This window comes from Cyprinus carpio, chromosome B9 (genome assembly GCF_018340385.1).
Source record: "Cyprinus carpio isolate SPL01 chromosome B9, ASM1834038v1, whole genome shotgun sequence".
In the NCBI taxonomy this organism is placed as follows: domain Eukaryota; kingdom Metazoa; phylum Chordata; class Actinopteri; order Cypriniformes; family Cyprinidae; genus Cyprinus; species Cyprinus carpio.
In genome coordinates, this window is record NC_056605.1 from 11,404,329 (window position 1) to 11,429,317 (window position 24,989).

Genomic DNA, 24,989 nt, shown 5'->3' on the forward strand with positions numbered 1-24,989 from the left:
GGGAAAAAAAACAGAAGAGCCGAGGGGAAAAGAGAGAATGACGAGTTGTTTTTCCTTATTAGAATTGTGAGATATAATCTTGGAATTGCGAGAATAAAGTCAGAATTTTGAAATATAAATCAAATTTACCTTTTTTTTTGTTCTTTTATTCCATGGCTCCATAGACTACCACTTGGTCATTTTCTGCCACCAGTTAGGCTCCGCCCACAAAAAAAACGTCATCCCTGTTTCGGATCTGTAAGACTATCCCACTATCTAACGTCAATTTAGTTGAATAACAGTGCTTATTGCTGTGTTTTGGGTTTTTGTGATTAGCGGAGAACATTTTGAAAATGACATCTAATCAATATAATCTGTAATCTTTTTAAACCTAACTATTTTGTACCGTATCCGTGTAATTCTCTGTCTGTAAAGGCTATCTCTCCCGGGTTTTCTGCAACCATGATGCGCCTGCATCCTGAATGTTTACAAACCTGTAATTGGGCTATAGGCAATCACTCTTGGTTTAATGGCCATTGTAAGACACGTGAAAGTACTCTTTAGAAACTGACTTTTGACATTCTTTTCTCTCACGTTCACACACATTCAGCCATGATTACTCTGTAATTCTGCTCTGCAGTTGACCGTGAGGCCCAGCCAAGGTGGAGAAGCTCCAAGGGACGTGATCTCAGAGTCTGGTAGTGTCCTCATCTCAGGTCTAACTCCTGGAGTTGAGTACACCTACAGCGTCCAGCCGGTCATCAGCGGTCATGAGCATGGCAACCCCATCACTCGACGCGTGGTCACTCGTAAGTGTGAAGAAACAGCATTTTTCCTGTCCTTATTTTACTGAGCTTATTGAAGATGTGGGAGTGTGAGAGAGATGTTTCTCACACTGTTGGTGGAGTTGTACAGCTGTCTTATGACTATCTGTCTACAGCTCTTTCTCCACCCACGGATTTGAACCTGCAGTCCAACCCGAACACTGGAGAGGTGACGGTTCAATGGAGCGATGCTGAAATCCCAGGTTAGTACTGAGATATTCCTCATAATAGAACAAATCCTGTTTTATTTGTGCTTGTTAAACTTTCAAAACAAATACACTTTTGTTCAAATATGCACTTTCGTTTGTTTAAGTGAATATTTTTAATTAAATTGATCAAAAGTGACACTAAGGACATATTACTGTGTACTAAATAATATTATATTTTAAATAAATGCTTCTCATTTGAACTTTTTTGTTCATCAAAGAATCCTAAAAAAAAGTGTAACAGTTTCCACAAAAATATCAAGCAGCACAACTTTCTATATTTGATAATAGTAAGAAATGTTTCTTGAGCAGCAAATCGGCGTATAAGGATGATTTCTGAAAGATCATGTGACACTGAAGTAATGAGGCTTGAAAATTCAGCTTTGCATCACAGCAATAAATTGGATTTTAAATATATTAAAATAGAAAGCAATTATTTTAGATTGCAATAAACATTTCACAATAATACTGTTTTTCACTGTATTTTTGATAATATAAATTGAGTCTTTGATCAAAAATACAGTAAAATGAGTAAGAGAACAGTAACGGACTTTCCAAAAACATCAAAGAAATTTTACCGATCTCAAACATGTTGTCTTTTATATCTTATAATTCTAATTATAAGTAATTTTATATATAGATATATATATATATATATTTATTATACATGATAGTATTTTAAATGAATAAAACTTTTATGCAATTGTCATGCTCTTATGCTGATCTTTATCAGTAAAATCAATCAAACTAGTTCATAATTTTCCAAACGCATAAATTCCAATGTTCCAGCAATTGCATACAATCAACTAAAAGGTTCCATGAAAAGTCATGGAAATTCTTTTGGTTTAAAATAAAATGCAGGAACACTGTATAATGAAAGTATGTTGTGTCCTTTCTCAAATGAGCTCATGTGTTCACTACACAACTGTACTTCTTGCTCTTCCCTTGGTGACACTTATTCTGTTCCCGCAGACATCACGGGGCACAGGGTGACCTGCCGTCCCACCAAAGGGCAACAAGGGAACTCTGTAGAGGAGTTTGTGAAGGGCAGGACAGAACTCGTACACGTTAGAGAATCTGAGTCCAGGAGTGGAGTACAATGTCAGTGTGTTTACTGTGAAGGATGGCATGGAGAGTGTTCCTGTCTCCATCACTTTGACTACGGGTAGGTCCTTGAGATTTTTTGAATCACAAATCACTACTCACCTCAGTTTCATGTCAGTAACTATGTCAGTGCAGTGCTTGCTTTTAATCTATATTGAGATATTAAATACAGAGAACAGAGAAATTACTTAATACACATTGCTTTCTCAGTAATCTTCAATAAAGCATATGTTTCTGTTGTCAGCATTAATCCTAATAAGACGATTTTGGCAAACAGAACATAAGAGCTCAATTTCATCTCACATTTGTCAGTTTAATAAAAAAAAATGTCATTCTGGCAAATGGTACCCCCTCTGTCACTGTGAGGTACTACAGGATCACACACGGAGAGTTGGGTAGGTGAATTGGATATAATATAAATAAATAATATAATCTTTCTCTTCACAGAGCCCGACCCACCCCACCGATATTCAATTTCACTAACGTTACTGAAGACAGTGCTGTAATCATCTGGTCAGCTCCTAGAGCTCAAATCACAGGTTACAGACTTTTCCTGACTGTCGAGGGCTCAAACCCCAAACAGCTGCGTATTCCTGGCCGTATGTCACAGTACACACTCATCAACTTGCAGCCTGACACTGAGTACACTGCCACTCTGCATGCGGAAAGAGGCAATGTGCTCAGTGAGGGGTCCATCGCCTCCTTCACCACACGTGAGTTTCCGTTTTTTTGTTGTTTTTGTTGTTTTTAAATTCCAAATACATTTGCTTAAAGAGTGCAAATGCAATAATCCTGTATTTTCTGACTTTCAGTTCAGCCGATGGGAAATACTCCTTACTTCCGCACTGATATCACAGATACCTCCATCATTGTCTCCTGGAACCCTGTGCCTAAAATTGGATACAAGGTACCATTAAAACGTGGCAGAGCCATATGGCACAGCTATAGACCCATTTCAGAGTAGACGTCACAGTTACATCACTTGCAGCTGCATGCGCATAATGGTTACAGAAAAAAACACTGCGTCTCTGGGAAAATGTAGGAGAAAAGGAACGTTTACTTATTTCTCCTCTTGGCTTATATCGAAATCATCCGACATTTTCCTTAATAAATCCTTGTTTTGTGCTTCTAATTCATGAACGGCATTTTGTTTTGTTCTCTCTCTGCGTGCTACGTCATCCCACTGGAGCGGCTTCCAGTTTTGACAGTCAGCAGAAGTGAGAGAAAAGTGTTTATAAAGCATATACACTTTCATTTTTTTTTTTTTAAATGACCAATCGTTTCACTAGATAAGACCCATATTCATCTTCTGGTATGGTTTTATAGCCCTTTAAAACTGTAATTTTGACCTTCAACCGTTTGGAGTCCATGACATCTACTACATACTGGAATGTTTTCATCAAAAACATTCATTTCTTTTCGACTGAAGAAATAAATACATAAACATCTTGGATGACATGGGGGTGAGTAAATTATCTGAAAATTTCAGTTTGAAAGTGAACTAATCCTTTAACTCAAAAATAGTGAGTTTGTCAATTCTGAGGGAAAAAAAAAATAAGAGAAGAGCCGAGGGGAAAAAAAGAGAGAATGACGAGTTGGTTTTTCCTTATTAGAATTGTGAGATATAATCTCTGAACTGTGAGAAAAAAGTCAGAATTTTGAAATATTAAATCAAATTTACCTTTTTTTTTTTTTGTTCTTTTATTCCATGGCTCCATAGACTGCCACTTGGTCATTTTCTGCCACCAGTTAGGCTCCGCCCACTGAAAAAAAAAGTAATCCCTGTTTCGGATCTGTAAGACGATCCCACTATCTAACGTCAATTTAGTTGAATAACAGTGCTTATTGCTGGGTTAAATGGTATTGTAATATGCAGAGAACATTTTGAAAATGACATCTAATCAATATAATCTGTAATCTTTTTAAACCTAACTATTTTGTACCGTATCCGTGTAATTCTCTATCTGTAAAGGCTATCTCTCCCGGGTTTTCTGCAACCATGATGCGCCTGCATCCTGAATGTTTACAAACCTGTAATTGGCCTATAGGCAATCACTCTTGGTTTAATGGCCATTGTAAGACAAGTGAAAGTACTCTTTAGAAACTGACTTTTTGACATTCTTTTCTCTCACGTTCACACACATTCAGCCATGATTACTCTGTAATTCTGCTCTGCAGTTGACCGTGAGGCCCAGCCAAGGTGGAGAAGCTCCAAGGGACGTGATCTCAGAGTCTGGTAGTGTCCTCATCTCAGGTCTAACTCCTGGAGTTGAGTACACCTACAGCGTCCAGCCGGTCATCAACGGTCATGAGCATGGCAACCCCATCACTCGACGCGTGGTCACTCGTAAGTGTGAAGAAACAGCATTTTCCTGTCCTTATTTTACTGAGCTTATTGAAGATGTGTGAGTGTGAGAGAGATGTTTCTCACACTGTTGGTGGAGTTGTACAGCTGTCTAATGACTTTCTGTCTACAGCTCTTTCTCCACCCACGGATCTGAACCTGCAGTCCAACCCGAACACTGGAGAGGTGACGGTTCAATGGAGCGATGCTAAAATCCCAGGTTAGTACTGAGATATTCCTCATAATAGAACAAATCCTGTTTTATATGTGCTTGTTAAACTTTCAAAACAAATACACTTTTGTTCAAATATGCACTTTCGTTTGTTTAAGTGAATATTTTTAATTAAATTGATCAAAAGTGACACTAAGGACATATTACTGTGTACTAAATAATATTATATTTTAAATAAATGCTCTTCATTTGAACTTTTTGTTCATCAAAGAATCCTAAAAAAAGTGTAACAGTTTCTACAGAAATATCAAGCAGCACAACTTTCTATATTTGATAATAGTAAGAAATGTTTCTTGAGCAGCAAATCGGCGTATAAGGATGATTTCTGAAGGATCATGTGACACTGAAGTAATGAAGCTGAAAATTCAGCTTTGCATCACAGCAATAAATTGGATTTTAAAATATATTAAAATAGAAAGCAATTATTTTAGATTGCAATAACATTTCACAATAATACTGTTTTCACTGTATTTTTGATAATATAAATTGAGTCTTTGATCAAAAATACAGTAAAATGAGTAATAGAACAGTAACGGACTTTCCAAAACATCAAAGAAATTTTACCGATCTCAAACATGTTGTCTTTTATATCTTATAATTCTAATTATAAGTAATTTTATATATATATATATATATATATATTTATTATACATGATAGTATTTTAAATGAATAAAACTTTTATGCAATTGTCATGCTCTTATGCTGATCTTTATCAGTAAAATCAATCAAACTAGTTCATATTTTCCAAACGCATAAATTCCAATGTTCCAGCAATTGCATACAAACAACTAAAAGGTTCCATGAAAAGTCATGGAAATTCTTTTGGTTTAAAATAAAATGCAGGAACACTGTATAATGAAAGTATGTTGTGTTCTTTCTCAAATGAGCTCATGTGTTCACTACACAACTGTACTTCTTGCTCTTCCCTTGGTGACACTTATTCTGTCCCCGCAGACATCACGGGTCACAGGGTGACCTGCCGTCCCACCAAAGGGCAACAAGGGAACTCTGTAGAGGAGTTTGTGAAGGCAGGACAGAACTCGTACACGTTAGAGAATCTGAGTCCAGGAGTGGAGTACAATGTCAGTGTGTTTACTGTGAAGGATGGCATGGAGAGTGTTCCTGTCTCCACCACTTTGACTACGGGTAGGTCCTTGAGATTTTTTGAATCACAAATCACTACTCACCTCAGTTTCATGTCAGTAACTATGTCAGTGCAGTGCTTGCTTTTAATCTATATTGAGATATTAAATACAGAGAACAGAGAAATTACTTAATACACATTGGTTTCTCAGTCATTTTCAATAAAGCATATGTTTCTGTTGTCAGCATTAATCCTAATCAGACTATTTTGGCAAACAGAACATAAGAGTTAAATTTCATCTCACATTTGTCAGTTTAATGAAAAAATGTCATTCTGGCAAATGGTACCCCCTCTGTCACTGTGAGGTACTACAGGATCACACACGGAGAGTTGGGTAGGTGAATTGGATATAATATAATATAATATAATCTTTCTCTTCACAGAGCCCGACCCACCCACCGATATTCAATTCACTAACGTTACTGAAGACAGTGCTGTAATCATCTGGTCAGCTCCTAGAGCTCAAATCACAGGTTACAGACTTTTCCTGACTGTCGAGGGCTCAAACCCCAAACAGCTGCGTATTCCTGGCCGTATGTCACAGTACACACTCATCAACTTGCAACCTGACACTGAGTACACTGCCACTCTGCATGCGGAAAGAGGCAATGTGCTCAGTGAGGGGTCCATCGCCTCCTTCACCACACGTGAGTTTCTGTTTAAATTTCAAATACATTTGCTTAAAGTGTGCAAATGCAATAATCCTGTATTTTCTGGCTTTCAGTTCAGCCAATGGGAAATACTCCTTACTTCCGCACTGATGTCACAGACACCTCCATCATTGTCTCCTGGAACCCTGTGCCTAAAATTGGATACAAGGTACTGTTGAAACATGCCAGAGCCATATGGCACAGCTATAGACCAATTCAGAGTAGACGTCACAGTTACGCCACTTACAGCTGCGTGCACATAGTGGTTGCAGAAAAACACTGGGAACAAGTGGAGGTAAATGGGTAAAATCCATGGAATAAGAGAAATCAAAGACGCCATTTGAACCTAAACGCAGACATTTAAATGGACATACTATGGATTAAAACTGCTTTGATTACTCTACTTTTAAAGCATAGATTTGATTTAAACAATAGGTCTACATAATATTCACATATGCTGTTCATAGGGGATGTATTAGGGTTGTGCCGATAGATGATAGAATCATGTATCGACGATAGTCAGAGATATCGACGATAGCAGATGTCTTTGTCGATAGTCAAGATGATATTAGGCTCATTCTCCTATTAATGTATTAAATTATAATAATAATAATTATTATTGTTTTTATTTGGAGACCTATTATAATTCGGCCATCAAACTGCCCAGCTATTTCACTTCAGCACCGCATTTCACACACACGCGCGCGTAAATGAGGATTAGAGCCTGTAGCCAGTGAAGAAGTCTCCATCCACAAACAGACGTACATCGTCTGCAGATATAAGGTATTTCATTGCACTTTAACAGGTAATGTGGACGGTGTATATGTGTACAATATTTTAAAAAGGTACATTGTTTGCTGAGTTTAATGCCACAGTTATGTTAGAATGCATCTCATTCTTGTTTCTGTGTCGGTGCATCAGGCTCGTCATGCGGTATGACTGATGTATCCGTTCAATTGAACTTTACTCCAAATATATGAACTTTCCTTTTTTGAATACTTTATATTTAAAGTGTTCGTTTATGTCCAATTTTTATTGTTAAACTGTTGGCCTTTAAATTAAATCTACTATTGATTTTCACCGTTGACTGATTTTGCCGAACATTTAGACTGATAACTTCCATACGCAGATGTGGCAAATTTGTCACAGGATGAGCGATATAACAGTTGAGTCCGACGATCTATGAACTAGCTGTTTTAAATATAGTATTTTTATATTAAACATTAGTTTATCAGTATGTTTGAAAGTATATTTTTTAGATTATTGGTGATTCCATAGGCTCACTATCGCCCACCTGCGAGGTTTAAAACACCAAATAGTTGTGCTATGACAAGTACAGAGAGTTTCTCTCTTGCTCCACCCATGCACAATAATACCGTGTATCGTCGATCTCATGGGCTGACGATATGACGATTTGAAAAATGACCATATCACCCAACACTAGGATGTATTGTATTAGCCCTACAGTTACAGCATAAAATATTATTTAAACCTTTAAACATTTATTTTATTTCTATTTTCTGATTTTTTTTCTCACAAATGCAAGTTTATATATCCTAATTTGGACTTTATAACTCGACTTAACTCAAAAATAGTGAGTTTGTCAATTCTGAAGGAATAAAAAGCCAGAAGCCGAGGGGAAAAGAGAGAATGACAAGTTGTTTTTCCTTCTTAGAATTGTGAGAATAAAGTCAGAATTTTGAAATATAAAATCAAATTTCCCTTTTTTTTGTTCTTTTATTCCATGGCTCCATAGACTGCCACTTGAAAACCGTCATTTTCTGCCACCAGTTAGGCTCCGCCAACAAAAAACGTCATCCCTGTTTCGGATCTGTAAGACTATCCCACTATCTAACGTCAATTTCGTTGAATAACAGTGCTTATCGCTGGGTGACAAGCTCTTGTAATATGTGGAGAACATTATGAAAATGACATCTAATCAATATAATCTGTAATATTTTTAAACCTAACTATTTTGTACCATATCTGTATAATTCTCTATCTGTAAAGGCTATCTCTCCCGGGTTTTCTGTAACCATGATGCGGCCACATCCTGAATGTTTACTAACCTGTAATTGGACTATAGGCAATCACTCTTGGTTTAAAGGGGTCATATGATGCTGCTAAAAAGAACATTATTTTGTAATTTTGTAATTAAATGTTTATGTGGTTTAAGTTTCAAAAAACACATTATTTTCCACATACTGTACATTATTTTTTCTCCTCTATGCCCGCCTTCTGAAACGCGTCATTTTTTTCAAACCTCATCATTCTGAAAAGCGAGGTGTGCTCTGATTGGCCAGCTATCCAGTGCTTTGTGATTGGCCGGATACCTCATGCGTGTGATGGAAATGTTACTGTGATGCGTGTCCCGGTCAGAACACCGGCGAGACAAGACAAAAACAATAAAACCCATCACAAACGAGCCATTTGTTGCATCCAGTGGAGACATAATTACGGATTATATTGACTTATACTGTGTTTTTACACGTTGCATTGCATCGCGCTGTGTAAACATAAAACCATATCTGCATTTGTGATCAAAGTAAACGACAAACAACAAGCGCTACTCTACACCAGCGGTTCTCAATTCCAGTCCTCACGCCCCCCAGCTCTGAATATTTTGCTTGTCTCTCCTTGTTAACACACCTGATTCAGATAATCAGCTCGTTAGAAGTGAGCGCCATGCATGAACTGTGTTCCTATTGACATGCTCCCTACTCCCTGAGTAGGGGAAGTTTACCTCACTTTGGAACATTCATTCACGGATTTGCGCTGTGCAACGTCTTCACACACAGACAAGTGTGACATCATATACCTCTGTAAATAAATACAATTTAAATTCACGTCTCGCTAACTTCAATGCACTCTGAATGGAACATATACGTTCGCTTTGAACTGGAATCATGGCAGAATATCCTGTGATGTCCACTTCGCAGGGCACTTACATTCGAATAGAACAAACATCTAAACCGATAAGAGAAACATACAAAATGTGCAGAGCAGGGGGCGTGAGGACTGGAATCGAGAACCGCTGCTCTACACTGCTCAAAACTTGCATTTGAATCATACGTACTTACAGGCTGTGAGTCAGAACAGCCGGCATTGTAGTCTTCTCTCCCAGGATCAGGAAACAGTCCTCCATAAAATGTGCTGCACACTAAATATTTGGGTTGAACTGTTCTGGATCAGTGTTGTAAAAACAACTTAACCACTGATTTCTAGTCGTGTCCTCTTTTGGAAGGCCAAACAAAGTATTTTTGCTTTCGCAACGAAACAGCGTTTCCACGACATGGTGGCGATGTTAACCGCAAGAATCAAAGTTACACCTTCTTTCTTTGCATGAACATTTGGATGGCGTTATGCAAATCTTCCCACATCGTGACGTAGACATGTGGGGGTGTGTTAGAACGGGCCGTTTTAGGGAGGTGTGGTTGACTCTTAACTTTTATAAAGAAGATCTCTTTGGTTTTGAGACTTTAGTCTTTACAACTTTACAGATCTTCTTTATGCACCAAGAGCTTGTAACACTCCAAAGAGAAAGGAAAACTTGAAATCGCATCATATGACCCCTTTAATGGCCGTTGTTAGACACATGTTAAAGTACTCTTGAGAAACTGACTTTTGACATTCTTTTCTCTCACGTTCACACACATTCAGCCATGATTACACAATACACAGTGTTTAATCTCTAATTCTGCTCTGCAGTTGACCGTGAGGCCCAGCCAAGGTGGAGAAGCTCCAAGGGACGTGATCTCAGAGTCTGGTAGTGTCCTCATCTCAGGTCTAACTCCTGGAGTTGAGTACACCTACAGCGTCCAGCCGGTCATCAGCGGTCATGAGCATGGCAACCCCATCACTCGACGTGTGGTCACTCGTAAGTGTGAAGAAACAGCATTTTCCTGTCCTTATTTTACTGAGCTTATTGAAGATGTGGGAGTGTGAGAGAGATGTTTCTCACACTGTTGGTGGAGTTGTACAGCTGTCTTATGACTATCTGTCTACAGCTCTTTCTCCACCCACGGATTTGAACCTGCAGTCCAACCCGAACACTGGAGAGGTGACGGTTCAATGGAGCGATGCTAAAATCCCAGGTTAGTACTGAGATATTCCTCATAATAGAACAAATCCTGTTTTATTTGTGCTTGTTAAACTTTTAAAACAAATACACTTCTGTTCAAATATACACTTTCGTTTGTTTAAGTGAATATTTTTAATTAAATTGATCAAAAGTGACACTAAGGACATATTACTGTGTACTAAATAATATTATATTTTAAATAAATGCTGATCATTTGAACTTTCTGTTCATAAAAAAATCCTAAAAAAAGTGTAACATTTTCCACAAAAATATCAAGCAGCACAACTTTCTATATTTGATAATAGTAAGAAATGTTTCTTGAGCAGCAAATCGGCATATAAGGATCATTTCTGAAAGATTATGTCACACTGAAGACTGAAGTAATGAAGCTGTAAATTCAGCTTTGCATCACAGCAATAAATCGGATTTTAAAATATATTAAAATAGAAAGCAATTATTTTAGATTGCAATAATATTTCACAATAATACTGTTTTCACTGTATTTTTGATAATTGAGACTTTGATCAAAAATACTGTAAAATGAGTAAGAGAACAGTAACAGACTTTCCAAAACATCAAAGAAATTTTACAGATCCCAAACTTGTTATCTTTTATATCTTATAATTCTAATTATAAATAATTATATTTATTTATTTATTATACATAATAATAATTTAAATAAATAAAATTTTCATGCAATTGTCATATATATTTGTTTTACTCTGTTGCTAATATTTCATCAACAAGAAATTGATTTGTGAGAGAATCATGCTCTTATGCTGATCTTCATCAGTAAAATCAATCAAACTAGTTCATAATTTTCCAAACGCATAAATTCCAATGTTCCAGCAATTGCGTACAAACAACTAAAAGGTTCCATGAAAAGTCATGGAAATTATTTTGGTCTAAAATAAAATGCAGGAACACTGTATAATGAAAGTATGTTGTTTTCTTTCTCAAATGAGCTCATGTGTTCACTACACAACTGTACTTCTTGCTCTTCCCTTGGTGACACTTGTTCTGTTCCCGCAGACATCACGGGTCACAGGGTGACCTGCCGTCCCACCAAAGGGCAACAAGGGAACTCTGTAGAGGAGTTTTGTGAAGGCAGGACAGAACTCGTATACGTTAGAGAATCTGAGTCCAGGAGTGGAGTACAATGTCAGTGTGTTTACTGTGAAGGATGGCATGGAGAGTGTTCCTGTCTCCATCACTTTGACTACGGGTAGGTCCTTGAGATTTTTTGAATCACAAATCACTACTCATCTCAGTTTCATGTCAGTAACTATGTCAGTGCAGTGCTTGCTTTTAATGTCTATTGAGATATTAAATACAGAGAACAGAGAAATTACTTAATACACATTGGTTTCTCAGTCATTTTCAATAAAGCATATGTTTCTGTTGTCAGCATTAAGAGCTAAATTTCATCTCACATTTGTCAGTTTAATAAGAAAAAATGTCATTCTGGCAAATGGTACCCCCTCTGTCACTGTGAGGTACTACAGGATCGCACACGGAGAGTTGGGTAGGTGAATTGGATATAATATAATATAATCTTTCTCTTCACAGAGCCCGACCCACCCACCGATATTCATTTCATCAACGTTACTGAAGACAGTGCTGTAATCATCTGGTCAGCTCCTAGAGCTCAAATCACAGGTTACAGACTTTTCCTGACTGTCGAGGGCTCAAACCCCAAACAGCTGCGTATTCCTGGCCGTATTTCACAGTACACACTCATCAACTTGCAGCCTGACACTGAGTACACTGCCACTCTGCATGCGGAAAGAGGCAGTGTGCTCAGTGAGGGGTCCATCGCCTCCTTCACCACACGTGAGTTTCCGTTTGTTTTTTTGTTTTTAATTCCAAATACATTTGCTTAAAGAGTGCAAATGCAATAGTCCTGTATTTTCTGGCTTTCAGTTCAGCCGATGAGAAATACTCCTTACTTCAGCACTGATGTCACAGATACCTCCATCATTGTCTCCTGGAACCCTGTGCCTAAAATTGGATACAAGGTACCATTAAAATGTGGCAGAGCCATATGGCACAGTTTTAGGGTAGTTTAGTGTAGACGTTACAGTTTAGTCAATTTCAGATTAGTGGTCATAGTTGTTTCAGTTGAAGATTGGTAACAAGTGGAGGTAAATGGGTAAAATCCATGGAATAAGAGAAAAAAAATATTTTTGTGCCTTTTGATGTCAAGATCGGAATGCAGATAATTTTTATAGAATACTGTCATCAAAGACGCCATTGGAAGCTAAATGCAGATGTTTAAATGGACATACTATGGATGAAAACTGCTTTGATTACTTTTAAAGCATACATTTGATTTAAACAATATGTCTACATAATATTCACATATGCTGTTAATAGGGGATGTATTGTATTAGCCCTACAGTTACAGCATGAAATATTATTTAAACCTTACTATTAACATTTTTACATAACATTTATTTTATCTCACAATTCTGACTTTTTTTTTTCTCACAAATGCAAGTTTATATATCCTAATTCGGATTTTATAACTCGACTTAACTCAAAAATAATGAGTTTGTCGATTCTGAAGGAAAAAAAGTCAGAAGAGCAGAGGGGAAAAGAGAGAATGACAAGTTGTTTTTCCTTCTTAGAATTGTGATATATAATCTCAGAACTGCGAGAATAAAGTCAGAATTTTTGAAATATAAAATCAAATTTATATATATATATTTTTTTTATTCCATGGCTCCATAGACTGCCACTTGAAAACTGTCATTTTCTGCCACCAGTTAGGCTCCGCCAACAAAAAACGTCATCCCTGTTCCAGATCTGTAAGACTATCCCACTATCTAACGCCAATTTCATTGAATAACAGTGCTTATCGCTGGGTGACAAGCTCTTGTAATATGCGGAGAACATTATGAAAATGACATCTAATCAATATAATCTGTAGTCTTTTTAAACTTAACCGAGGTGTGCTCTGATTGGCCAGCTATCCAGTGCTTTGTGATTGGCCGAATACCTCATGCGTGTGACGGAAATGTTACTGTGATGCGTGTCCCGGTCAGAACACCGGCGAGACAAGACAAAAACAATAAAACCCATAACAAACGAGCCATTTGTTGCATCCAGTGGAGACATAATTACGGATTATATTGACTTATACTGTGTTTTTACACACTGCATTGCATCGCGCTGTGTAAACATAAAACCATATCTGCATTTGTGATCAAAGTAAACGACAAACAACAAGCGCTACTCTACACCAGCGGTTCTCAATTCCAGTCCTCACGCCCCCCAGCTCTGAATATTTTGCTTGTCTCTCCTTGTTAACACACCTGATTCAGATAATCAGCTCGTTAGAAGTGAGCTCCGTGCATGAACTGTGTTCCTATTGACATGCTCCCTACTCCCTGAGCAGGGAAAATCTGTTGAAGTTTACCTCACTTCGGAACATTCATTCACGGATTTGCGCTGCGCAACGTCTTCACACACAGGCAAGTGTGACACCATATACCTCTGTAAATAAATACAATTTAAATTCACGTCTCGCTAACTTCAATGCACTCTGAATGGAACATATACGTTCGCTTCGAACTGGAATCATGGCGGAATATCCTGTGATGTCCACTTCGCAGGGCACTTACATTCAAATAGAACAAACGTCTAAACCAATAAGAGAAACATACAAAAATGTGCAGAGCAGGGGGCGTGAGGACTGGAATCGAGAACCGCTGCTCAACACTGCTCAAAACTGGCGTTTGAATCATACGTACTTACAGGCTGTGAGTCAGAACAGCTGGCATTGTAGTCTTCTCTCCCAGGGTCAGGAAACAGTCCTCCACAAAATGTGCTGCACACTAAATATTTGGGTTGAACTGTTCTGGATCAGTGTTGTAAATACAACTTAACCACTGATTTCTAGTCGTGTCCTCTTTTGGAAGACCAAACAAAGTATTTTCGCTTTCGCAACGAAACAGCGTCTCCATGACATGGTGGCGATGGCAACCGCAAGAATCAAAGTTACACCTTCTTTCTTTGCGTGAACATTTGGACGGCGTTATGCAAATCTTCCCACATCGTGACGTAGACATGTGGGGGTGTGTTAGAACGGGCCATTTTAGGGAGGTGTGGTTGACTCTTAACTTTTATAAAGAAGATCTCTTTGGGTTTGAGACTTTAGTCTTTACAACTTTACAGACCTTCTTTATGCAGCAAGAGCTTGCAACACTCCAAAGAGAAAGGAAAACTTAAAATCGCATTATATGACCCCTTTAATGGCCGTTGTTAGACACATGTGAAAGTACTCTTGAGAAACTGACTTCTGACATTCTTTTCTCTCACGTTCACACACATTCAGCCATGATTACACAAGACACAGTGTTTAATCTCTAATTCTGCTCTGCAGTTGACCGTGAGGCCCAGCCAAGGTGGAGAAGCTCCAAGGGACGTGATCTCAGAGTCTGGTAGTGTCCTCATCTCAGGTCTAACTCCTGGAGTTGAGTACACCTACAGCGTCCAGCCGGTCATCAGCGGTCATGAGCATGGCAACCCCATCACTCGACGCGTGGTCACTCGTAAGTGTGAAGAAACAGCATTTTCCTGTCCTTTTTTTACTGAGCTTATTGAAGATGTGGGAGTGTGAGAGAGATGTTTCTCACACTGTTGGTGGAGTTGTACAGCTGTCTTATGACTATCTGTCTACAGCTCTTTCTCCACCCACGGATCTGAACCTGCAGTCCAACCCGAACACTGGAGAGGTGACGGTTCAATGGAGCGATGCTAAAATCCCAGGTTAGTACTGAGATATTCCTCATAATAGAACAAATCCTGTTTTATTTGTGCTTGTTAAACTTTCAAAACAAATACACTTCTGTTCAAATATGCACTTTCGTTTAAGTGAATATTTTTTATTAAATTGATCAAAAATGACTCTACGGACATATTACTGTGTACTAAATAATATTATATTTTAAATAAATGCTGATCATTTGAACTTTCTGTTTATGTTCTGTTTGTGGCCGCATCACCACCTCGGGTGTGCATTATTTTTCTAATAATTCAATGGCCCGTCATCAATTATTCCTTATATATATATTTGTTTTACTCTGTTGCTAATATTTCATCAACAAGAAATTGATTTGTGAGAAAATCATGCTCTTATGCTGATCTTCATCAGTAAAATCAATCAAACTAGTTCATAATTTTCCAAACGCATAAATTCCAATGTTCCAGCAATTGCGTACAAACAACTAAAAGGTTCCATGAAAAGTCATGGAAATTCTTTTAGTCTAAAATAAAATGCAGGAACACTGTATAATGAAAGTATGTTCTGTCCTTTCTCAAATGAGCTCATGTGTTCACTACACAACTGTACTTCTTGCTCTTCCCTTGGTGACACTTGTTCTGTTCCCGCAGACATCACGGGTCACAGGGTGACCTGCCGTCCCACCAAAGGGCAACAAGGGAACTCTGTAGAGGAGTTTGTGAAGGCAGGACAGAACTCGTACACGTTAGAGAATCTGAGTCCAGGAGTGGAGTACAATGTCAGTGTGTTTACTGTGAAGGATGACATGGAGAGTGTTCCTGTCTCCATCACTTTGACTACGGGTAGGTCCTTGAGATTTTTTGAATCACAAATCACTACTCACCTCAGTTTCATGTCAGTAACTATGTCAGTGCAGTGCTTGCTTTTAATGTCTATTGAGATATTAAATACAGAGAACAGAGAAATTACTTAATACACATTGCTTTCTCAGTAATCTTCAATAAAGCATACGTTTCTGTTGTCAGCATTAATCCTAATCAGACGATTTTGGCAAACAGAACGTAAGAGCTCAATTTCATCTCACATTTGTCAGTTTAATGAAAAAATGGCATTCTGGCAAATGGTACCCCCTCTGTCACTGTGAGGTACTACAGGATCGCACACGGAGAGTTGGGTAGGTGAATTGGATATAATATAATATAATATAATATAATCTTTCTCTTCACAGAGCCCGACCCACCCACCGATATTCATTTCATCAACGTTACTGAAGACAGTGCTGTAATCATCTGGTCAGCTCCTACAGCTCAAATCACAGGTTACAGACTTTTCCTGACTGTCGAGGGCTCAAACCCCAAACAGCTGCGTATTCCTGGCCGTATGTCACAGTACACACTCATCAACTTGCAGCCTGACACTGAGTACACTGCCACTCTGCATGCGGAAAGAGGCAATGTGCTCAGTGAGGGGTCCATCGCCTCCTTCACCACACGTGAGTTTCCGTTTGTTTGTTTTTTAAATTCCAAATACATTTGCTTATAGAGTGCAAATGCAATAGTCATGTATTTTTTTAATTTCAGTTCAGCCGATGGGAAATACTCCTTACTTCAGCACTGATGTCACAGATACCTCCATCATTGTCTCCTGGAACCCTGTGCCTAAAATTGGATACAAGGTACCATTAAAACGTGGCAGAGCCATATGGCACAGCTATATACCAATTCAGAGTAGATGTCACAGTTACATCACTTGCAGCTGTATGCCCATAGTGGTTGCAGAAAAACACTGGGAACAAGTGGAGGTAAATGGGTTAAATCCATGGAATAAGAGAAAAACAAATTTTTTTTGCCTTTTGATGTCAAGATCGGAATGCAAATAATTTCGATAGAATACTTTCATCAAAGACGCCATTTGAAGCTAAACGCAGACATTTAAAGGGATAGTTCACCCAAAAATGAAAATTTGATATTTATCTGCTTACCCCCATGGCATCCAAGATGTAGGCGACTTTGTTTCTTCAGTAGAACACAAATTATGAGTTTTTTAACTTCAGGCGTTGCAGTCTCTCAGCAGTACAATGCTTGGCAATGGTAACAGAATCTATGAGAGAGAAAAAAACATGCACAGGAAAATCCAAATTAAACCCTGCAGCTTGTGACGATACATTGATCTGTGAATCCAGCAGTTTATGGGTTTGTGTGAGATAATGATGGGTATTTATATATATATATATTTTTTTTTTTACCTCTGATTCACGCAGTGTCCGAACTGTTAGAACTCTTGTGAACGCGCTTCACAGCAACTTGCATCATCTTCTTCTTGTGGCTTTATGGCGGATCGCAGACTTATAAGTGCATTACCGCCACCTATCTCTCGAGTGGACCATTGACACTACTGATTGATATTGTAGATAGAGTGTTAATGGTCTATTCTATACCTACATCTTGGAAGCCCTGGGGGTAAGCAGATAAACATCAAATTTTCATTTTTGGGTGAACTATCACTTTAAATGGACATACTATGGATGAAAACTGCTTTGATTACTCTACTTTTAAAGCATACATTTGATTTAAACAATAGGTCTACATAATATTCATATATGCTATTCATAGGGGATGTATTGTATTAGCCCTACAGTTATAGCATAAAATATTATTTAAACCTTACTATTAACATTTATACGTAACATTTATTTATTTTATTTCACAATTCTGACTTTTTTTCTCGCAAATGCAAGTTTATATATCCTAATTCGGACTTTATAACTCAACTTAATTCAAAAATAGTGAGTTTGTTTCCTTCTTAGAATTGTGATATATAATCTCAGAACTGCGAGAATGAAGTCAAAATTTTGAAAAAAAAAAACAAATTTCCCTTTTTTTTGTTCTTTTATTCCATGGCTCCATAGACTGCCACTTGAAAACCGTAATTTTCTGCCACCAGTTAGGCTCCGCCCACAAAAAAACGTCATCCCTGTTTCGGATCTGTAAGACTATCCCACTATCTAACTTCAATTTAGTTGAATAACAGTGCTTATTGCTGGGTGACAAGCTCTTGTAATACGCGGAGAACATTTTGAAAATGACATCTAATCAATATAATCTGTAATCTTTTTAAACCTAACTATTTTGTACCGTATCCGTGTAATTCTCTGTCTGTAAAGGCTATCTCTCCCGGGTTTTCTGCAACCATGATGCGCCTGCATCCTGAATGTTTACAAAGCTATAATTGGCCTATAGGCAATCACTCTTGGTTTAATGGCCGTTGTTAGACACATGTGAAAGTACTCTTTAGAAACTGACTTTTGACATTCTTTTCTCTCACGTTCACACACATTCAGCCATGATTACTCTGTAATTCTGCTCTGCAGTTGACCGTGAGGCCCAGCCAAGGTGGAGAAGCTCCAAGGGATGTGATCTCAGAGTCTGGTAGTGTCCTCATCTCAGGTCTAACTCCTGGAGTTGAGTACACCTACAGCATCCAGCCGGTCATCAGCGGTCATGAGCATGGCAACCCCATCACTCGACGCGTGGTCACTCGTAAGTGTGAAGAAACAGCATTTTCTTATTTTACTGAGCTTATTGAAGATGTGGGAGTGTGAGAGAGATGTTTCTCACACTGTTGGTGGAGTTGTACAGCTGTCTTATGACTATCTGTCTACAGCTCTTTCTCCACCCACGGATCTGAACCTGCAGTCCAACCCGAACACTGGAGAGGTGACGGTTCAATGGAGCGATGCTAAAATCCCAGGTTAGTACTGAGATATTCCTCATAATAGAACAAATCCTGTCTTATTTGTGCTTGTTAAACTTTCAAAACAAATACACTTTTGTTCAAATATACACTTTCATTTGTTTAAGTGAATATTTTTAATTAAATTGATCAAAAGTGACACTAAGGACATATTACTGTGTACTAAATAACATTATATTTTAAATAAATGCTGATCATTTGAACTTTCTGTTCATCAAATAATCCTAAAAAAAGTGTATTTTTTATTTTTAAATCAAGCAGCACAACTTTCAACATCTGATAATAGTAAGAAATGTTTCTTGAGCAGCAAATCGGCGTATAAGGATGATTTCTGAAGGATCATGTGACACTGAAGACTGAAGTGATGAAGCTGAAAATTCAGCTTTGCATCACAGCAATAAATTGGATTTTAAAATATATTAAAATAGAATGCAAGTATTTTAAATTGCAATAATATTTCACAATAATTCTCTTTTCACTGTATTTTTGATAATATAAATTGAGACTTTGATCAAAAATACAGTAAAATGAGTAATAGAACAGTAACGGACTTTCCAAAACATCAAAGAAATGTTACTGATCCCAAACTTGTGAAACATGAAAGTATGTTGTGTTCTTTCTCAAATGAGCTCATGTGTTCACTACACAAATGTCCTTCTTGCTCTTCCCTTGGTGACACTTGTTCTGTTCCCGCAGACATCACGGGTTACAGGGTGACCTGCCGTCCCACCAAAGGGCAACAAGGGAACTCTGTAGAGGAGTTTGTGAAGGCAGGAGAGAACTCGTGCACGTTAGAGAACCTGAGTCCAGGAGTGGAGTACAATGTCAGCGTGTTTACTGTGAAGGATGACATGGAGAGTGTTCCTGTCTCCACCACTTTGACTACGGGTAGGTCCTTGAGATTTTTTGAATCACAAATCACTACTCGCCTGTCAGTAACTATGCATAAACTGGGAAAACGTGTATTGTAATCAGTGCAGTGCTTGCTTTTAATGTCTATTGAGATATTAAATACAGAGAACAGAGAAATTACTTCTCAGTAATTTTCAATAATGCATATGTTTCTGTTGTCAGCATTAATCTTAATCAGACGATTTTGGCATACAGAACATAAGAGCTCAATTTCATCTCACATTTTTAGTCACATTTTATGAAAAAATGGCATTAAAAGTCATATGAATTTGTGATTGTACTATTCTCAAATCACAAATTCCTCACACTCATCTCCATGGTTCAGTATTCACAATATGAACCATGGAGGCTTTGTTTTCTGATCAGATGACTTTCTCACTTTCTGTGTTGCTTTTTGTGTTGTGTCTATGTCTGTGTCGGGTCTCTGGCACCTTCTCTCATCCAGATGTGCCCAAAATAACTGACCTTAGCTTCATCAACATCACTGACTCCACTATCGGCCTCAGCTGGAGTCCTATTAACTCCACCACTGTTACCGGCTACCGCATCACGGTGTTGGCTGCTGGGGACAGTGTCCCAATCTTTGTTGAAATTGTGGAGCCCACAACAGGCGTTTATACTGTGCATGGTCTGGAGCCCGGTATTGATTATGACATAACCGTCACCACAGTCACAGAAAATGGAGAGAGCGAACCCATCACCATCACCCAGCAAACAGGTAAGGTTTGTCTAACTATACTTGTGGGCACAAAATTGCTGAACAATTACTCCAGGACATAGAAATCCGACAAAAATAAGTCTTTGTTGAGGACTTCTTAAAAGAAAAAAGGTTTAAATTTATCTGTTTTGAAATCGAATGTATTCCTGTGATGGCAAAGCTGAATTTTCATCAGTCAATAATATTATATGATTTCCTTATATAATTTATGGTAATAGTTTATACACTGTCGCTGTCATATTTTACACAGAAATATTTTTCATATGTGTATGTTGCTTCCATCCAAAAATAATGTCATAAAACACAGGATCTTTTGAGTGGAAATGAAAAACGATGGCCTTACTTCCTGTCTTTTTTAGCTGTCCCTGCTCCATCTGGCCTGTCATTTGGAGAAGTGACTGCAGACACTATGCTGGTGACCTGGAAAGCCCCTCAGGTGCCCAGATCCTCTGATATCGAGCGCTACATCATCCGCTATCATCCAGTTGATGACGACGATGACACCATTGAGCGCACTGTAGATGGAAACACAAACTACGTTGTTCTTCGCCGTACGTGACTTATTAAGAATTGACCCTTATTTGTTTGCACAGCTCTGTTTTTATTGTCTGTAGTGAATACTCATTAGTAATGAGACTCCCTGTGTGATTTTAGATCTTGTGCCCAACACTGAGTACATGGTGAGTGTGATTTGTGTCTATGAAGAGAGAGAGAGCTCACCTGCCATTGGGACTCAGAGAACAGGTGAGTTCGTTGGCTAAAACTGTTAAATAAGAGATCTGTTTCATTGGTTGACTAAGTCATGCATGCTTTTTACTTAACAGTCCTCGATGCACCTGTCGGCCTGCAGTTCTCAGATGTGGGCACCAACTCCTTCACCGTACGCTGGCAGGCTCCTCAGGCTGTTATCTCAGGATACCGTATCCGCTACCAAAAGACCAGTGGGGGACGTGCTAAAGAGGAGAGACTGCCCCCGTCGAGGAGCCATTTCACCCTCACAGGCCTGACCCAGGAGACCGAATACAGCATCAGCGTCTACGCCGTCAGCAGATCCCGCGAGAGTCTGCCTCTAACTGGAACTCAGTCTACCAGTATGCTGTTACTTCCTGCCTTTTGACTTCTTATTGCAGCTCACTTCAGATCTTATGAGTAATAACTGTCTCTCATCACTGTTTCTCTGTTAGTCTCTGATGCCCCCACTGACCTAGAAGTCATCTCCTCAACGCCAACCAGCATCACCGTTCGCTGGGATGCCCCCTCTGTCACTGTGAGGTACTACAGGATCACACATGGAGAGTCAGGTAGGTGATTTGGATCATATTGAATAGTGTTGATAAGCTTACGTCACTTAGTTTCGGCATTAAAAAAATCTGTGTGATTTTCACATGCGATGTGTCTGTTCAAAATAATGCATAAAAATGGCAGATGGACTGAAAGAAAATGCAGATTGACTCTGACAATAGAATAGAAAAGATTTTTAGAAAAGCATGGATTCCATGGTTACTCCGAGATACAAAGTGCTACACAAGTTTACATTTCTGACATCCGATTGTCACAAAGAAGGGAAGTCAAACAGTATTTAAATGTTTTCTAACAGCAGTTCAAATTTTTGTATTCACTATGTTGTTTATGAAATAACACAAAATTATAAGAAATTGTGAAAAATTTAACCCTCCTTCAAAATCAGGTCCCCATAAAGACCCTGTGCGATCCTGTTTGCTCAAATATCTTATACACCATGCATTTGCTCTTACCTTATATGTATTCACAATAATCTTTAATATAATTGTGTGTCAAAATACATTTACAATGAATACATTTTACATTTAAATTAATGATATGTATTATTTCTGGCCATGTGACCAAAAATGCAAATCTTTGTTGGTGGGCCATCTTTATTTGAAGTGCAATGGAAAAGGAATTAGAACTTCTCTGTATAGAAAATTCTATTACACTGATGAAATGCAAATTATTGTCAGATTTTTTCCAATTTAAATCTTTATTGCACCATTTTTTTTTTCAAAGAATATTCGTCTTTGTGTGAATTGATGGTCATTTTACCATAATTTGCTTGCCATTGACCGAATTGTTCTAATTTTTCGCATCCAGGAGGTTCAGACGCTCCTCAGGAATTTACTGTTCCCGGCTCCCAGTCTACTGCCACTATTGATGGCCTCCGTCCAGGCACTGATTACACTATCACTGTTTACGCTGTGACTGGCAGAGGGGACAGCCCTGCGTCCAGCACCCCCATCCATGTTATACACAGAACAGGTAAACCGATGCATCTGAGAGTCTCTGTCAGATCTTTGGTCACTGATTTGACCGACTTTTTAAGGATTTCAAAAGACAGGATGGTGTAGAAATTACACTCAGTTGAGAGCAAAAAGGTCTAAATAATGGGCTTTGTTTCTTTAAACATAGATATCGAGTCTCCTTCAGAGATGGAGGTGACTGATGTGAAGGACAACACTATTACTGTTCGTTGGAGCCCAGCAGTGGGTCCCATCTCAGGATATCGTGTCACAGGAACACCACTAAATGGACAGGGACCTATTTTAGCTGAAGTGGTTGCTCCAGGTAATGCTTATCATTCTCAGTAAAAATATTGTGTTGTGCCTACTCTTGAAATGAAGGAGGTAATGCTGTAAGAGTGAGAGTTAAATAGGTGTGTTTTTCACATGTAATTGCAGACCAGACTGAAATGACGTTCTCTGGCCTGATGCCGACAGCGGAGTACACCGTCAGTGTGTATGCTTTGGGACAGGATGGAGAGAGCCCTCCTCTGGTTGAAACTGTAGTCACAAGTATGTGTAAAAACTTGCTTCAGTGTCATACAGTGTGTAAACGTGATTGGATCCCTTGTGAAACAGAAGTACACCTTAGCATATTTTTAAAAGGAGAGCTTATTACAACTGAATATAATGTTTTCAGATATTTTTGTATATTAAATGCAATTAAATGAATGTATATTATAGTTTAATTTTATATTAAATGCAATTAGCTGAACATTAGAGTGCTTTTTGGATTTGCTTAATATTAATGTTTAATGTAATATCAAATAACACATTACAGTTTATAATAATAGTACTTTACATGTGCTTTTATGTCAACACATCAAGCATACTTCTTTAAAGCATGACAAAACATTATTAAAACAATGATTTGAAATGTACTATACTTTTTTATTATTATGTGATATTATTACAAAGTGTACATTTTAAATGTGTTCTTAAATGTTTCAAGAAAGTCATACAATTAAGTACACTTATCAAGTGGCCTTTAATTTCATTAATTTTATTATTAATTTGTAAGTACAGTTTTTAAAATATATATACATTTCAGTGTAAGTGCACATTGAATAACATTAAGCTCACTTCTTTTTCACAAACAGACATGTCACTGTTAATACATCAATTTGTAAATATTATAAAATATTGCAGTTGTAAAGACTCAGTTCATTCATAGTTTCAAATATTTATTTTTCTAGCGGTGGACAAACCCAAAGACCTGTCCTTCACTGATGTGGACTCAACCTCCATGCGCATCTCCTGGGAGAGTCCTGATGGGGTGGTCTCCTCTTACAGAGTGCTGTACTACAGTCCAGAGGAGGGGGAGAGAGAGCTGTTCCCTGCCCCACGTGGAGAGGATGAGTCTGCAGTGCTGCATGGCCTCAGACCGGGCACAGAATACACTGTTAAAGTCATTGCACTGCATGACCGGACCCCCAGCACTCCACTGGTGGGCACTCAAACAACAGGTATTACTTTGGACAGCTACTCTTCTACTATTTAAGATCAGGTCTATCAAAATTCAGTATTTTTGACTATAATAATAATTTTAATGTATAATATTTTAAATAATTGTATTATTATACAATTTTAATTTATGATGTAAAAATGTAACTTGATTATAAATGCTGCTTATAATTTACTTAGTCTTCACTTTAATACTCTATCAAAAGTTATGCAGTGAATAAAACCTAAAATCATTCAATTAAAGAGAACTGTGCTTTTATCTTTCCAAGCAATGTTAAAAAAAAAAGCTGAAAGAAATGTATCACTGTATCCACAAAACTATTAAGTAGCACAACTGTTTTCAACATTGATAATAATAAAAAATATTTTTTGAGCACCAAATCAGCATATTAGAATGATTTCTGAAGGATCATGTGACACTGAAGACTGGAGTAATGATGCTAAAAATTCATCTTTTCCATCACCGAAACCAATTATATATATATATTTTAAAAATTTGGTGTAACTTTTAACTTTAATGTAGCCACCTAGCAATC

General features: G+C 38.0%; 1 protein-coding gene across 4 annotated transcripts in view; it reads left to right on the top strand.

Moving 5' to 3' along the window:
* The window catches only part of LOC109051686 (fibronectin-like), a 47,728-nt gene that overhangs the window by 18,078 nt on the left and 4,661 nt on the right, over positions 1-24,989 (top strand). For 2 of the 4 annotated variants that reach the window (XM_042730938.1, XM_042730936.1), the window contains 27 exons: positions 620-788; positions 920-1,006; positions 1,982-2,174; positions 2,561-2,826; positions 2,926-3,020; positions 4,292-4,460; positions 4,591-4,677; positions 5,645-5,836; positions 6,218-6,481; positions 12,489-12,583; positions 14,953-15,121; positions 15,252-15,338; positions 15,963-16,154; positions 16,541-16,804; positions 16,893-16,987; positions 18,683-18,851; positions 18,976-19,062; positions 19,762-19,953; positions 20,423-20,695; positions 21,055-21,246; positions 21,350-21,439; positions 21,520-21,786; positions 21,880-21,996; positions 22,805-22,969; positions 23,120-23,275; positions 23,389-23,502; positions 24,186-24,455. In XM_042730938.1, the coding sequence (XP_042586872.1) occupies positions 620-788; positions 920-1,006; positions 1,982-2,174; positions 2,561-2,826; positions 2,926-3,020; positions 4,292-4,460; positions 4,591-4,677; positions 5,645-5,836; positions 6,218-6,481; positions 12,489-12,583; positions 14,953-15,121; positions 15,252-15,338; positions 15,963-16,154; positions 16,541-16,804; positions 16,893-16,987; positions 18,683-18,851; positions 18,976-19,062; positions 19,762-19,953; positions 20,423-20,695; positions 21,055-21,246; positions 21,350-21,439; positions 21,520-21,786; positions 21,880-21,996; positions 22,805-22,969; positions 23,120-23,275; positions 23,389-23,502; positions 24,186-24,455 (4,516 nt within the window). Of the gene's footprint in view, positions 1-619; positions 789-919; positions 1,007-1,981; positions 2,175-2,560; positions 2,827-2,925; positions 3,021-4,291; positions 4,461-4,590; positions 4,678-5,644; positions 5,837-6,217; positions 6,482-6,558; positions 6,654-10,192; positions 10,362-10,491; positions 10,579-11,597; positions 11,791-12,134; positions 12,399-12,488; positions 12,584-14,952; positions 15,122-15,251; positions 15,339-15,962; positions 16,155-16,540; positions 16,805-16,892; positions 16,988-18,682; positions 18,852-18,975; positions 19,063-19,761; positions 19,954-20,422; positions 20,696-21,054; positions 21,247-21,349; positions 21,440-21,519; positions 21,787-21,879; positions 21,997-22,804; positions 22,970-23,119; positions 23,276-23,388; positions 23,503-24,185; positions 24,456-24,989 lie in introns of those variants that run through there. The other 2 variants (XM_042730937.1, XM_042730939.1) reach the window with 2 other exon arrangements.